The sequence below is a fragment of the Sesamum indicum genome, linkage group LG3 (assembly GCF_026168435.1).
Source record: "Sesamum indicum cultivar Baizhima isolate 11 linkage group LG3, ASM2616843v1, whole genome shotgun sequence".
NCBI lineage: Eukaryota > Viridiplantae > Streptophyta > Magnoliopsida > Lamiales > Pedaliaceae > Sesamum > Sesamum indicum.
Genome location: NC_142659.1, coordinates 28,460,950 through 28,477,287, shown reverse-complemented (window position 1 = coordinate 28,477,287; position 16,338 = coordinate 28,460,950). Strand labels below are relative to the sequence as shown.

The 16,338-nt window shown below is 33.6% G+C and overlaps 2 protein-coding genes across 2 annotated transcripts; one reads left to right on the top strand and one right to left on the bottom strand.

The window, feature by feature from the left end:
* Nucleotides 1–4,795: 4,795 nt before the first annotated feature.
* On the top strand, nt 4,796–7,023 carry LOC105159083 (F-box/FBD/LRR-repeat protein At1g13570-like). Its single transcript, XM_011076026.3, has 4 exons — nt 4,796–4,926; nt 5,408–6,230; nt 6,319–6,477; nt 6,573–7,023. The coding sequence occupies exons 2-4, from the start codon at nt 5,424–5,426 to the stop codon at nt 6,864–6,866; spliced, it is 1,260 nt and encodes a 419-aa protein (XP_011074328.1). The 5' UTR covers nt 4,796–4,926; nt 5,408–5,423; the 3' UTR covers nt 6,867–7,023.
* Nucleotides 7,024–9,410: 2,387 nt separating this feature from the next.
* On the bottom strand, nt 9,411–13,287 carry LOC105159082 (putative xyloglucan glycosyltransferase 12). Its single transcript, XM_011076025.3, has 5 exons — nt 11,847–13,287; nt 11,382–11,690; nt 10,861–11,151; nt 10,658–10,771; nt 9,411–10,536 (listed from the first exon to the last, which is right to left on the bottom strand). Exons 1-5 carry the CDS (start codon nt 12,600–12,602, stop codon nt 9,910–9,912), a joined length of 2,097 nt encoding a protein of 698 aa, XP_011074327.1. The 5' UTR covers nt 12,603–13,287; the 3' UTR covers nt 9,411–9,909.
* Nucleotides 13,288–16,338: the final 3,051 nt, after the last annotated feature.

The following is a 16,338-nucleotide window of genomic DNA, read 5'->3' as shown; positions in this document are numbered from 1 at the left end:
AAATGTCAATATATCTCAAAACTTTACAGAATTTCTAAATATCTGATCCACATGAAAATAGTAGTAACCTGATCAAGGTTCTTGGCCAATTATCATCCATTGCAAGCCTGACATCGAATGAAATTCGTGAAGTTTCTTATTTCGGCAGCAACTCTACTTAGGAAACTGGAAATCATCCATTGCATTGCTTCTTTCATATTATTCACTGAGTAATGGATTTACTCCATGAACTAGCTCAATTTGAATTTCACGATTTTGTGAAACGACATTCATATTTTTACTTAATCTTTTTAATAATTAATCGAATTTAGTTAGCAAAGAATAATATTATATCAGAAAAGAAAAAAATTATTTAATAGTCCTAATACCTCTAAACTACTTGGACAGTGATAAATGCAATAAAAAAATTAAATACGAAATAATATTTTGACACGATTAATTTGTTAGAAGATATTTTAATTAAATACTTTAAGTGAAAAATAATTTACTGCACATAATAAAAACTATAATAAATAACATTTGAATAATATATAAAAAAATACTAACCTAAACTTCAATAAATATTAAAGAATAAATATCATGTATGATTTTTTTGAAAAAATATCAATTTTGCTTTTGAAACACTTAAAATAGTTAACTAATTGATTTTATTTTAATATTAATTATAAATAACAATTTTTGGATTGTGTACTAATGTATTTTTAATTTTTACCACAATGTGTTTGAGGTAAGATAATATCACTAAGTACAAGATATGATTGTTAAATATATAAAATAAAGAATCCCTTAGAGTTATATTTGGGTTGAAGAATTTTAGTTTTATAGGAGGATTTGACATAAAAGATTTGAAAAGACTTCATATTAAAGGAATTTAATATTCATCAGTATTTAACAAAATATAGTTTAAATTTAAAATATGAAGGATTTAAAAGTCTTTTGAATTTAGAATTAATCAGATGAATTCATAGAATTTGTTACTAAAGATTTGAAATCAATAACTTCAAATCCATCGATCCGCATGTAGTCTAAGTTTTATTCGTATTGTGAAAAGACATTTGTTCATTTACTTGGGACAATATTTCCAGTAATTAGTAAGAAATAGTTATAAGAGCAAAACTCTGACAAAAAAGAAAATTATTTGGCATTCTTAATTCCTCTAAACTACTTAGAGAATGAATAATATATATCTTAAAAATAAATGGGAAATAATATTTCAATGTGGTTAATTTACTAAGAAATAATTTAAAAATATTTCTTTTCTAGAAGATTGATTCACCTACGCAAAGTAAAAGTTATAATGATTGCATATGAGTAAGATCTAAATACTAATCCAAACTTCAAAAGTAAAAATAACATTAGAAATTTCTAGACAAAAATTCTCAAATTTATTAAATTAGAAGTACTATTGAAAATTTTAAAATGAATGACTTTTGACTTACTGAATTTATTTTAATATTAATATCAGATAATTTTTTTAGATTGTATATTTATTGTATGATACTTAAAAGAAAAAATAGTACTAATTTGACAAAATAAATGAAATAATACAAGAACCTATCAAAGTGATGGTGCAAAAAATCGGGGGGGGGGGGGGGGGTCTCATTTTGAATAATTGTAATAGAATATAAATACAAGTCTCTTTTTTTTTTTTTTTTCCTTCCCTCATCTCAATGATGAATGGGTTATACTAATACAATATTACACTAATTTGGCAAGTCAATCTTTTCCTTTTTTTTCTTTAGCTTCTTTCATACCTTTCCCATTTTCTTTGATTTCTTTCATTTTTCAACACCTTCTTTTTTGTAAATCACGACCTTTTTATTTCTAGTTTGGTTTTTACCTCTATCAACAACCCTCAATTCTTGAATATCCTTAGGATATTTAGGAATTCAATCGGATCATGGGCTCTTCCGTAGATATGGTCTGTCTTAAAGTATCGATAGTAAAAATTCAAAAGCTGAGTGTAAAAATAATTTCAAAATGAATTAGCCTGATCCTTGCAACTAGATCCATTACAAATTTGGTTACAAGGCTTAGCCTCACCCGCTGAGAGTCGAGATAATGTCTCTTGATGGTAATTTAAATTCGAGGTTTATATAATTAAGAATTTTTTCCCTACTTTAACATTAACTTCATTTTGAGTTTGAACTTTAATGTTTTTGTATTTTTACTGCATGCTTTATTTTAGTATTTTGTCTAGTATGTTTATTTTTTGTATGAGTTCTCATATTTATTCCTTGCTTCGGGGTATTATATTATGCGCCTTAAGACAACTTGATTTTTGTTAGCTTCAGGGGGTTGCAGTTTGAGCCTTAAGGAAGCTTTGATTATCATTTTGTTTCAGGACGTTTTATTATTCATTTCAAGGAAGCTTTGATTATCATTTTGATTCGAGGCATTCTATTATGCACCTCAATGAAGTTTTGATCATCATTTTTCTTCTGGGAATCTATTTTGCGCCTTAAAAAAATTTTATTATCATTTTGCTCCGGGGCGTTCTTATATGCACCTCAAGGAAGACTGTTGTTGGCTTCCAAACATTCTATTATATGCCTTAAGAAAGTTATTACGAATATCGATAAAAAGTTGAATTTATCACCGCCTTTTGGGGGTCATGTTTGTTGCAATAATCACTATACAGGATATGTGCATTTTCTTCTAAAATTTTATCCTTAAAGTGTTATATTATCATGCATAAACAAAAATGTATTAGCTCAAGTTTAGAACGTCAAGCGAATTACAACAAGTGTTACAATCTGATGCTTTGAAAATATAACTAACAAAAAGCTGGAACAAGAGATAGGTCACCGCACATAGGTGGGAGAGTCGGAGCAATCTCTATACCATCTCCCCCTCAAACCAAAAATAATTTTCTTTTATTATGTATTGTTTTGTCATGTTGGCACACATCATGGCAAAGGTCTACCACACCTCACCTCTGTATCACATCTCTTTTTTCTTGGAAAAATTATTTTTTAAATACAAAAAAGAATTATGAAAATATGCTATTTTAAATTTTTTTAAAATATAGGTAGAATCGGGATTTGAAATCCCAGTTCTGACACAATTTTTTAGAAAAAAAATAAATATGCAACAAAACTGGGATTTGAAATTTCATTTATGGCTTTTGTTAGATGAAAATAGACGTCAATGTTTTTCAAATCACGTGAGATTTGCGTGTGGTTACACCAAACCTCAGAAGAAATGGTGTAGCTATCTCTAATTTTTATTACTAGTGCGTGTGGCAATTCAAAAATGTATGTGCACAGTTAATTTTAAAAAATTTAAGATAATTATATTTTATTTTAATTGAATAAATTAAAAAATAATAAGAAGTTTTTGAGGAAAAAGAGAAAAAATGAATGCAAAAATTAACCAGAGAAAACAAAAAACAATCAGTGAAATAATTTTAAAAATTCAAAAAAGAAAAAAAAAAGAACGTTCAAATTGAAAAAGATAAAATTTTGGTCAAATATTTAAAAGCAAATAATAGATATAAAAAAATCAAAATGGGAAATCCCATTTCAAAACAGGATATTTATTTTTTTGAAAAAAAAAATTGTGAGAGAATTGGGATTTCAAATCCCAGTTCTGTCTATATTTTTCAAAATTTTAAAAATAGCACCGTTTTTCATAATTTTTTTTTGCATTTAAAAGTTAATTTTCCCTTTTTTCTTTTTCATCTTTTGACTACAAAATCATTCTCACTCTTTTTTTTTTTTTTTTTCTGTAGAAGGATTACCTCGCTTTTCATACCACTACTATATTAAGAAAAATGAAACATGCAAGAACATCAAATAAAATAACTTCCCTTGAGAATTTTCATTCCATTTGAAACTTGTATTCATCGGGACCTTGTCTAAATTCTCTTAGAATTTTTGTACTCTTCCATACAATCAAATTTGATGTATCCTTTTCTTGTAGAATCCTCAAAATATTTTTGACTTACAACATTAACTGGAAATTCGGATAAAATTATATACACAAATTATAACATTAAAATTTTACCACTTTATTTCACCATTGCTGGGAATTAATCTCTAAAGCATATCGCAGGTGGCTGACCAAAAACTTGTTCTTCTTCCCATGAATTTTGAATACCCATTTATGTGCTCGCAATGAAGAGACGGTGCTAGTGAGTGCTAATGCAAAATGAGTGGATGCGGCTGCGCAAGGCCATTTTCTGAAGTTCCCAAACATTTCTTCCATGTGAAATACTTGAATTTTCAATAAATCTATATATATCAAACTATTTTTGTTGGGATTTTAAATATTATTTCTCAAACTCAAAAAACTGTGTTGATTTCTTATAAACGACGCCAATTTGATGGTACTAAAAATCATGGTGGGTCCTATTTTATATAATTATAATAGAACGTAAATACAAGTTTTTTATTTTTTCCTGCCCTCATCTCAATGGTGAATAGGGTATTTTTACTAATTTAATAAGTCAATTTTTTCCTTTTTTAATTAGCTTCTTTCATTTTTCAATACATTCTTTACCTGGAATGTCAACCTTTCCCTTTTTTAACACCTTTTATTCTTGGAATGTTAATCTTTCCCTTTTTTATTGATTTCTTTCTTTGTTCAACACATTTTTCTTTTTATAAATGAAAATCTTTTTATTTCTAATTTGATCTTTATCTCTGATGCTGCCTAATTTTTCAAAACTTCCAAAATTATGCTATTCTTTAATTTTTTAATTTTCATTATTAAAATAATTTCCCCCTCTTTCTGTTGTAGGGGTTTTTTTAAAATTTCAAGGCCTTTTGTTTCTATTTAATGGCTGAAGACGCATTAAAAAACCCTACTGACTTTCCAGTTGCTCCTCGTAATAGTGCCACAACCTACAAACACATATCAGTATTCGTTCGGTTCAAACAGTTAGAGACTTGGAGTGGCTCTTAAGAAGAAATTCTAACTCAGGTAAAGTTTTGGTCCCTCTGTTAAAGTGTAAGTCTTGGTATATTTTCAAGAATCACACTTTCTCATGCATTAAAATGAAAGGATGAAACAATCCAAAGGCTAGGAATTTGAAAACTATAAGAAATCAGAGTCGCTTGTTGTTGATGATTTTGCTAAGGTGGTTTCTTGTACATTAGTGAAGTAAAGAACTAGGAGCACTTTGTTTATTTTTGAGGATTTACATTTCATTTCCAGCTGTCTAATATGATGTCAAAGTTATGTTAGCAAGAAAATTGTTTTGGTTTTTGTCCTGATCAACTTGATCCATGAAACTGTGTACTGTTCCTCTCACCAAAGTTTGTATCAGCAAGAGCCCTGTATGTAATACAGATTTCTACTGAAAATAAAACATTACCATTATTCGAACTCTTCCATTCTCTTGTTTTCTTGTGTTTCCACGGACTCATTAATTGGGATTTTGCTTTATTGATAATCATTGCAGGACATTTTTGAACCTCATGGACAGAACAAGGATTAAGAGTTCCATTTCGTCCGACAGAATTAGCAACCTTCCATGCGATATCATAGATAACATTCTTAAATACTTGCCATTGCGTGAAGTGGTGAGGACAAGCATTCTATCAAGAGGGTGGCGGTGCAAATGGGTATCTATACCTTACCTTGTATTCAATGAAATCTTCCAAGGAAGTTTACCCGAAGAATACGACATTGAGCCCATTATCTATCAAATACTGTTACTTCACAAAGGGCCCATAATCAAATTCATACTCAAGGATGTTGATTTCAAAGTCTATCCTGCTATCGGCCACTGGCTCCATTTTTTGTCGAACCATCAAGTTGAAGAACTCGCACTTCGTTATACCTTTATCGCACAGCCGATTCCTTATCATCTCTTTACTTTTGATCATCTCAGACATTTGTATCTTGCCGATGTTTTCATCAGTCTGCCCCCTGCATTCAAAGGATTCAACAGGCTTCTAAGACTTGAACTTGTAGATGTTGAGATTGCACTTGCAGAGTTAAAAATGTTGATCTCTAAGTGTCCAATGCTTGAGTATTTGGATCTGGAAGACTTATACTGCGAAACAGGAGAGCTCGAGATTGATGCTCCAAATCTCAAGTCTTTTTTCTTCTATGGCCAATTGTTTGTATTTTGCTTCAAAAATGCATCACACCTTTCGACGATGTCTTTTATGACCACATTTGATGAGTATTCAACATTTGAGCCAACTGAAAGTGATAGGAACCTGATTCAGGTTCTTGGTAAACTATCATCTTTGAAATCTGATGGTGGCTTTTTGCGGGTAGAAAATATCTTGTTTGCCTCTTTTCAATATATAAGTGTCCTTGGCGCTCCACTGATATCTGCTTTTTCTGTTGCATGTCTTTTAGTTCTTGGCTAAAGGTGCTGAGCCGCAGAACCTTCCGTGGTACTTTAACCATCTAACGGATCTCAGCCTTTCTCTCATTGATTTCCGGTACATAGTTGAAGTCAAGTGTGTACTATGCTTGATTAGAAGCTGCCCTAATTTGCAGAGTCTTAAAATCGAAGTAAGTGTGATGTTGTTTGCACATGTATGTGTATCTTTCTTCATTTTTCTTCATGTGTTAGACTACACGTGCTCACTTGCATCCTCCTCTTCTAGTCATCAAAGTCATCTAAAGCAGACATGGCGACCACCTCTCAATATCTAAAGGCACAACAAAATTATAACATTCCTCTAGGTCGCCTGCAAAATGTGAAGATCTCTTGCGCATCAAGTCTGGAGCCTGAAATGGAATTTGTGAAGCTTCTTCTATTGAAGGCCACTGCACTTAGGAAACTGGAGTTTCATTGTGGGTATGCAGCTGGAGAAGAAGCAAGATCCAACATGTTAAAACAGTTGGTTAGTTTCCGACGAGCATCACCAATGGCTAGGATCATATTTCGAGATGTTTGATGTCCATTGTCTTAACAGATTTCTTTGGTAGACAACTAGCTTAAGTTTCTAGTTTTGAATATGACATGTTGCCTTGACTCAGTGTTTAAACTGTTGAAGACAGCCTTACTGCATTGACTGTTTATTGATATATTAAGTGTTTTGTTTATTTCTCTCACTCTCTCCCTCTCTCTCGAGTTACTAATTATTTTAGAGCTGGAGAAATGAGAATCATTTTCTTCTTAATTGCCCCTCCTAACTTTAAAATTTAGATGAAAGATGGTGTTGCGATTCACTGGTGTTAAGTGAAATCCTCGTATTTCAGTTGAGTTCCTCCGACATGTTCTCTTACATAGTTACATGTTCTTAGGACATTTTGTTTCGTTAAGAACGAGTTCTGTCTTGAAATCATAGAAAAGAGAACCCATTTTTTCCCGTCTTTTTATTGATATTCATCCTCGTGCAGAATGCAGCGTTTTCAGTCATTTATACCTACAAGCACCTATCGGAAGTGATTCTTTTACTTATTGATAACCATTGGCAGACGAGTGTGAGGTATATATGGACAGAAGACTTTGAGGCTGATAGAATTAACAACCTTCCGCACAATGTCATAAACAACATTCTTAAGTTGTTGTCCTTGCATGATGTTGCGAGGACAAGCATACTCTCAAGATGGTGGTGGTACAAATGGGGGTTACTATTCGGTTCCTTGTATTTGATTGGAATTTCAAACTGAAATTACCCGTAAAGTACCACATTGAGTCCGTTATCTGTCAAGTTATGTTCCTTCATAAAGGATCCATAGTCAAGTTTGATTAAAATCAAGGGTATTGATTTTCGAAGCTCTCCTGCTATTGACCATTGGATGCATTTCTTGTCAAACCATTGCATTGAAGAACTCATGCTCTTCTCATCCATCTCAGATGCCCACCGCCTGATCTCTTACCATCTATTTACTTTTGATCATCTCAGACATTTGCATCTTTCCTACGGTGGACTCTGGCCTCCTACAGATTTCAAAAGGTTTATCTCTACCACTCCATTGCTTGAGGATATGTTACTGGTTAACTTCTACTGTGATAAAGGAGTGATGCTACTAATCTCAAGTACTTTAGTTTCTCAGGCACATCCAGTTCAATTTGTCTTAAAAATGTGTCACTCCTTGCAGAAATGTCAATATATCTCAAAACTTTGCAGAATTTCTGAATATCTGATCCACATGAAAATAGTAGTAACCTAATCAAGGTTCTTGGCCAATTATCATCCATTGCAAGCCTGACATCGAATGAAATTCGTGAAGTTTCTTATTTCGGCAGCAACTCTACTTAGGAAACTGGAAATCATCCATTGCGTTGCTTCTTTCATATTATTCACTGAGTAATGGATTTACTCCATGAACTAGCTCAATTTGAATTTCACGATTTTGTCTTTTATGCGTCTCAAGTTCTTCTATGCATCTGGCATTGGTATCACAATTTCGTAAAATCATTTCTTTTTACATCAATAATTTCTTTATTTTTTATTCTTTTGAATCCTAAAAAGCGACTTTATTTCTTTCAACTTGTTAGATAAATATATAGTATAAAAATTAAAAGCGAAAAATCATGGCGATATTTTTAAAATAAGTGCATGTCTTGGCCCCATATTGTTGGGCTGTCTATTGTAGGTGACGTTAACGGTATATGGACGTTGTTTCTCGCTAGCCGTTTGCTAAACAAACTCTTCTACCGACAAATGTCAAAATCCACATGTTTCACAACGTCAAATTTGCTAAACCCTTCAATTCATCAACCCCTCCCTCTCTCTCCAAATTTATTCTAAATCATTTTGCACACATGACGTGAATATTAAAAAATAAAATAAAAGATACAACAAGAATTATAGTAAAAATTTCAATTTCTAAACCGGAATGGGTGAGACCAATTAAACTACCGTAATGATGGTTGCAAACAACTACATATTTACTTCCTCAATGAATGCCTGTCCAAATTCATAGCCGATCTGTTGTAAAAGAGAAGGGCTGTCGATCATAAATTTTCATAATTTCTATTCTTAATTACTTAGTTCTTGCAACTGCATTCGAGTAGGAGAAAGGACAAGAAAATTTAATGCTGGTAAAATAGGCCAGATAATCCACAGCATAGACCATCCGTCCCACAGAGGAACTCAGCAGAGACATCATTCCCAACTACCATGTGGTAAAAGTACTTGAACAAGAACCACAGCCAAACCCTGAAAATGATGCAATTATTTCCTTCACGTCACTGATAGGGACTGCCCAAATTTTCAAGAAACAGAAATTTTCTTCACCACACCTTCAGCCCACATGAAAATTTTGGAAAGTGATGGTCCCTTTACCTCTTTGAAAGTTCAGTATGCTTTGTAGTTTCGAGTGAAAGTATGAAAAATTTTTAACTTGAATCAAACTTGAACTAAATATAATATATTTACTGTATGATTAATTTATAATTTAAGAAAAATAACTAATCATATATATAATTACTATGCAATTGGTTTGAGTTTACAAATCTAATTTGAGTAAGAATTTTTGGTGAACGTAGATTATGAGAAAAAACAAGTTTAATAAAAATGAAAAACTATGTCATGTACAAGCTTTTCTTCAACCAGCGGCCTGGACTGAGAAGAGACAAATCTCCACCCTCAAACATCCAGACCATCTCAAAACTAGTGTATCATGAACATTTTTTGGTCGAGAAGATGTACGGTACTCCTACTGCTGCCTGCCCTCTGAACAAACACCGTTGTTCCAATTCTCACCGGGCCAATTTTTCTTACAAAAGAATATAAAGAAAAAAGAATCAAAAAAAGGAAAAAAGAAATGTAATCTAGTAATGAACATCACTAATCTATACCGGATCATCTATGATCCCAGGAGACGGGCGGTCTTTTTCGTTCAGTCTCCCGTTAGATGTCTTCGAGGCTCAAAATGGGAGGAAATGCAAGGGAAAAGTGTTTCCCTTCCAGTTTTTGACATTTCCACGACATTATTAACTTCTGTCTTCACAGCTAGTCGACAAGATGATGTTGGCGTATGCATGAATTACTGGACCTGCTCGCCTATCAAGTCTAGACCCACGAGCAAGAATGATATACCTTGAAAGAGCAAGAAGTAAAAATGGATCCCCTGAGCCGACAGGAGACTTCTTGCTGCAGCTGTCAACAGAAGGAAAGCTAGCGCCAACTCTTTTGTATAAATCCGATTGTGCTTCTTCTTCCGTGAAGAACTCTGCGCTTGTTGCTTAATTTCCTCCCGCAGCTCCTCTAAGTTTGGCTCTGAGCTGCCTCTTTGGTGAGTCGGCTGTTTCTCAACCAAGGATATGAGATCGCCCTCAGAGGATCGACCAGATTTCTTGGTGACAACCCACTCATACGCGCTTCCGAGTTGGAAGAGGCCAGAGACCATGGCATTGAACTTGGTAACCGACATGGTGTTTTCAAAGAGGAGGTAAGGGACTATGAAGGGAAATGACTTGGGAGCTGGGAGTATATTGAGAAATGTTATGGTGGCAGGGACGTAGCACACAACCCATGATGGAAGTGTAGCCTCTGGGACGAACATTGTCATGGGTAGAATGATACAAAAAAGGGTGAATGAGTAAAAAGGGAGTATAACTTTTCTTAGCAGGAAGAAGAGAAAAATCAAGTTGCCTTTCTTCCAAATGCTGATCTGCATTTACCAAATTCAGAGAGCAAATTACCATCACCATTCAGATTCCATTTTTATCAACAAATTCATTAGAATGAATATTTTTAGTTATTACAGGAAGTTTCCAAGAATCGTCAAATACCTTTGATTTAATAATTGCTGGCAAACAGAGACGGAACAACTGCATCGGCCCAGAATGCCATCTATGTTGTTGCTTCCGGTATGCTTCATAAGATTCCGGCAATTCACATTGGCACTGAGAATTCCATAAAGCATGATTGAATCAGATTACAAACAATTAAATGGAGAAAAGCCAAATCAATCAGCATGTTACAAGTGAAATACCTCAACATCATTGAGGAAGATGAATTTCCAACCATGGAGATGGGCTCGGACAGCAATGTCCATGTCCTCCACCGTGGTTCTCTCCATCCATCCACCCGATTCTTCCAACGCCTTTATCCTCCACACACCGGCAGTCCCATTAAACCCAAAGAAATTTAGAAAAATCCCATTAACCTGCTGCTCTACTTCAAAATGAAAAGCTAAATTGATGAGCTGCAGTCTTGTAAGTAGATTTTCATCCTTGTTCACAAATGACCACCTTGCCTGAACCAACCCTAGCTCCTCATTATCCTACAAATTCAAAGTGAACACCGATGCTTTTATTAGCTCAGTTCAACTGAATTCAAGTGAAACAGAAATGCTGAGATATGTCCAAATAACTGCCACACTAATCTATATGAGTATAACAGATGCCAGGAAATAGGACAAATAGGAATCAGAATTCAAGAACACATTTGATCAATGTCAATGCAAACTCCAACACCTCTGCATTTATTCAGACTTGGGGTGATAAAAGATACCTTGAAGTGAGGAACGGTCCGTTTAAGAAAATCCGGGTTAGGCTGGAAATCAGCATCAAAAATGGCAACGAACTCATAATCTTTAACGTAGCTACAATTCATGGCAGACTTAAGATTGCCAGCTTTATAACCCTCCCTAATCACTCTATGTCTGTATATAATGTTGGCACCTTCCTGCTGCCATTTATGCACCTCTTCTTTAATTAGCATCTGCGTTGTCGGGTCATCAGAATCATCCAAAATTTGGACGAGCAATCTACCTTTGGGCCAGTCCAAATTACACACGGCCGCGATGGATTGTTGATAAACCTATAACAATTCAAGACCAACAACACCACCAATCAGTTCACAAGGCTAGTATGACAAAAGTAACCATGAAAACAAACAATTAGGCAACTGAATTGTTCTTTTCTCCAAGATAATAACCGAGTTATTAAGAAGGAAAGGGGGAAATGAGAGTGTTACCTCTTTCTCATTGCACATGGGGATCTGAACTAAGACCATAGGGAAATAACCATCTCCATCTCCAGACTCAAGATCTGCAGGGTCTTGTTTGGGTACCGGTTTGATCTTCCTGAGCTTGATCCAGAAACAGCCCAAACACAGGACTAGCCTATCCATGCTCTGGATGAGGAAGAGCACAATACACACATTGGCCAAGAACTGAAGCGGTGGAGCAAGATACTCAACCCTGATCAAAACCCACCTAGAATAGAGCAAATCGAACGCATCCTTCACAGCAAAAGGATGTGTCAATGCATAAAGACGCTGCAGCTGAAGATCCGGGGCCCCAAAATGCCACCCTTTGAAATATGCAGCCAGTTCAAAACCAAGCAGTATCAGGGAGAGCCAAAGGAAGAGTTTAATGCAAGTATAGAATCTAGATTTCATGGTTGGGTTTTCCGTCAACATGGTGTCGGTGGAGTCCGTACGGCCGGAGGCTACGCGGCGGCGGACGATGGCAGCAAGGGAGAAGAATGCGGACCCAATGGAGGTAAGACAGCCGGCCGCCTTGTGGGCTTTCAAGAGAATAACCCAAGTGAGCTGCTTGGCGTTCTTGTTGCGACCACCTTTGGGAACGGCATGGTTGGGATACATGAAATCTTCATCCGAAGGGGATTCAAGCTCCACCATAGACCAATTGTTCGGGTTCTCCATTTTCACTACCACAGGGGTGCCCCTGTGAGTTTCCTTTCCCCACCAGTACAAAGATGGAGCCATTACTAAAGACTAGTTTTTTCCTCAACAACCAAGTGAAGAAGATCTTCAAAAATGGCTTAAAATGTCAAGCCTTAAAGCGATTTCTGAGCTGAAACTGCGAGAAGGGGATAAACCCAGATGCGGAATCTGCTCAAGAATGGCGTAAAGATTGAATTTTTCGGAATAGTTTTGAAGCAAACACGGGGAAAGAAATGTGGGAAAATGCTGAAAAAAATGCCAAAGTGAGTGGGAAAAAGCAGAAGAAGACTGCAAAGAACAGGATCTAAAGCATGGAATCCCCTTCTTTTGTGGATATCTTGAGCTCAGCAGAAAATTTAATGAGATGGGGTTTAGGCACAGTGACGCAGAATGCTACAAAAACTTCATTTTTGGATGACAATGAGAAAGCCCAAAACAGGGGTTGAAGAGATGGAAAAGGAGGAGTCTTATATGGGAATACAAGAAAAATACAATTAAGCTATTGTGGGAGGAAGAAAAAGAAGAACGGAGGAAGGCAGGAACAGTACAAAAGGTCCTATACATCCATTACATTCATTTACAGCTTGCAACAAGTGTGTTTGTAGAGAGATTTTTGAATTGAAAAAGATGTAGAGAGAGAGAGAGAGAGAGAGAGAGAGAGAGGAAAAGGAGAACAGCTCAACACGTCTTTGATTTATGATTCCACAGTCTAAAGGGAATTCCAAAATCAAAAATCAAGAAAATCAGAAATGGCCACCACCACCTCCACAACAAACCCCTCCTCCTCCTCCCCCTCCCCCGATATAAAAATGGAAAATCACTTCAACAATATTTTCGGTTTCCTACAAATTTTCATTTCTTGTTTTGTGCATGAATCAAAAAAGAAAAAACAAGGAAATTTGGGAATATTAAAATTTAAAAGCCAATCAAAAGGGATCGATGTTGTTGGTCTTTGGTCAAGAGAGCTTCGCAAAGGAACAAAACTCTTTTACCAATACAAAAAAGGAAGGATGGGAAATAAAAACACAAAAAGTGAGATCATAAACAAGAAATCTATTAAATACGCAGACAATAAGTTGTGGGCAATTGTTTTTCTTTTCTTTTTGGTGCTATTTTTTTAAATCCAAACACAACAAATTAAAAAAAGAAAAAAAAATAATTACTTTCTCATTCCATAAAGTTTGGTATAATTATATATAAATTTTTTATAATTTAAAAAATTATATTTATTTTTTTCTAAATTTACATCCGTCTAACAAATAAATTCATTTATTAGTTAAAATTTATTGAATTTATTGATATTAATAAAGAAAAATGAATGAAAATTAATTTTTATTCTCAATTGATAAGTATGGTCAAATAAAATTTTTCTGACTAAACTATCCTTATAACAATAAAAATATAAGTCCTCATATATATTAATGTATGACGATTTATAAAGGTAATATCTTCGTAAAATAATTTATTTGATCTGTAATAAATAAATAATAAGTTAATTGGCCTAAACTTAAATTTTAATCCGGGTTTTTTGTTACATCAGCAAATCGGCAAATTTGACTAACAAACGGGACATATCTGTTAGGCGAAAATAAATCTCAAAAATATTAAATATAAATTTTTAAATTATAAAATTTTACGTATAATTATATTAAAATTCAGGAAAAGAGCATGTAATTAGTCGTGGAGAAAAAAAATCTTGAAGGCAAAGATCACTTTATAAAATTACAATACAATTTGGAGAGACGGCATCCAATTCAAGAGGGTAAAAGAAAAAACTGATGAAAGAACGCGGAATTGACTGAATATTAAAGGGCGGAATTAAAATTTACAGCCACTGTGATTGAATTCTTGAATTTACTGAAAATCAATGAACATAAATGAAGAAAATAAATACTCCAACAATCAAAATAAACAAACTCTACTCCTTTCCCACACACCAAAAAGATCCACTTTTGTGCAATTTGGGGGAGAAATGGATAGGAAGAAGAAGAAAATTATTTTCTTGAAAAAAAAAACAGTTTTTATCTTTTAATTTGGATTAAATGCAATTTATTCTTATATTAATTAAATAGAGAGCGAGCGAGATTCAACATCGAGATTGGAAGGAGGGGAAGACGAGGGAAGTGGCGGGGAAGGGAGACCGGAGCAAACAACTACTGGGAGAGGCTAGCGACCGGGCAAGGCGAGCGGTAGTGGCACACCGGGCAAGTCCGACTGGATTACAATGAAGGAGGACTTATGTATTACATTTTTTTTTTCCATAGATTATTTTTATTTTATTTTAAAAGATATGAAGAGATAAATTATTATTTTTTTCATTTAAATTTTTTAATATATTATCAATATCACAATGACGCAAAATGCATTAGTCTCTTTTTAATTTATATGTTTGATTAATGTAAGATCAATCAGGAGCGCTGTTTGATGACCAGCAGATCCATAGAAAAAATTGGAGCCGTTGATGCAAGTGGAGTTTGAACAGATGTACGTTCCAAAACAGGGTAATTATGGGTGTGCTTTGACTAGAATAATGTGGTAGTAATTCGGGCTTGGTCGAAGACAATGTGCAAATCCAAGACTTGCCTGTTCAAACCTAATTTATCCTTTGTCTATTTACTATTTGGTTTCATTTGTGATGGTGAGTACGATTTTAAGCAAGTGGCATTTAAGTCGAGTACAAGGACAAACAAAGCGTGTTTAAATAATAATTTGGAGTCGAAATCAGTATATAGAAAAAATTCGAGTTCCAACCAAATATTTAAAAATATTTTGATTCGATGGTATCTTCAGTCGCTTTAAATTTATAAAACAACGATTGATAATCCTTATTAAAATGAAAAATACATTAATTCAATATGATTGACAATAAAAAAGTGAAACCATACAAAAAATCAATTATGAGAATAAAAACACATCAATTTTCTTCCCATCTTTCTGGCTTGTTTTTGTGATGTATTGGAATAACTAATGATATCCGATGTGAATCATAGCATTTTAATTTTGAGCGGCAATTATATATTATTCGATCAGATGTTTTTGACATTACGATTAATCAAAAGGGATTTTAAACATAGATCGTCGAACACTTTATTTTCATTGTTAAAATTTAAAATTAATTTTTGAGAACTCAAATTATCGAACAAACACATACACTGTATATAGGAGTACTTATCATTTAATGCACCCCGATTAAAACGTGAAAATTAAATTTTATAATCACCAAAAGAGGAAAAACAAAATGTGCTGATTCGCAAGTACATGTTGACATGAAATGGTGTCAAAATCATCACGTCTGCTATTAAGTGTTAGTTCAATGTGTTATCTTTTTGGAAGACTTTATATTTTCAATTAGAATTCTCGACTTAGATAGAAAAATATATTAAATTTGAATACTTATCTTTATAGATTATGTTTATGTTCAGATGAATACTTTTACGTTAACGAGATTTTTGTTTAAATAGTAAGATTAAAGACTTAAAATTAAAATATTACGAGCTTGAAGCCCATGAAAATAGGTGTGTATGTGTATATATATTACGATAATTTATTGTCTTTTTAGTGTATATTTGGCGAAGTACGAATATATTTTATTAGTTTTTTTAATTTAAATATATGATGAACTATATTCTACAATAAAAAAAAAAGAAAAGAAATAAAGAGTCATAGTGGTTAATTGTGACAAACTTTTTCTCTTTTTCTGCATTTATTTTATTTATTAAAGATGGAAAAAGTCAGAAAATGACATAATAAAATACAATTTCACTGAAAAATGTTGCTT

Coding starts and splice junctions, on each gene's coding strand:
- LOC105159083 (XM_011076026.3), top strand. CDS start 5,424: ATGGACAGAACAAGGATTAAGAGTTCCATTTCGTCCGACAGAATTAGC. Junction 6,231..6,318: donor CTGATGGTGGCTTTTTGCGG/GTAGAAAATATC, acceptor CATGTCTTTTAG/TTCTTGGCTAAAGGTGCTGA. Junction 6,478..6,572: donor TGCAGAGTCTTAAAATCGAA/GTAAGTGTGATG, acceptor CTCCTCTTCTAG/TCATCAAAGTCATCTAAAGC.
- LOC105159082 (XM_011076025.3), bottom strand. CDS start 12,602: ATGGCTCCATCTTTGTACTGGTGGGGAAAGGAAACTCACAGGGGCACC. Junction 11,152..11,381: donor GGACCGTTCCTCACTTCAAG/GTATCTTTTATC, acceptor TTGAATTTGTAG/GATAATGAGGAGCTAGGGTT. Junction 10,772..10,860: donor TCTTCCTCAATGATGTTGAG/GTATTTCACTTG, acceptor TGGAATTCTCAG/TGCCAATGTGAATTGCCGGA.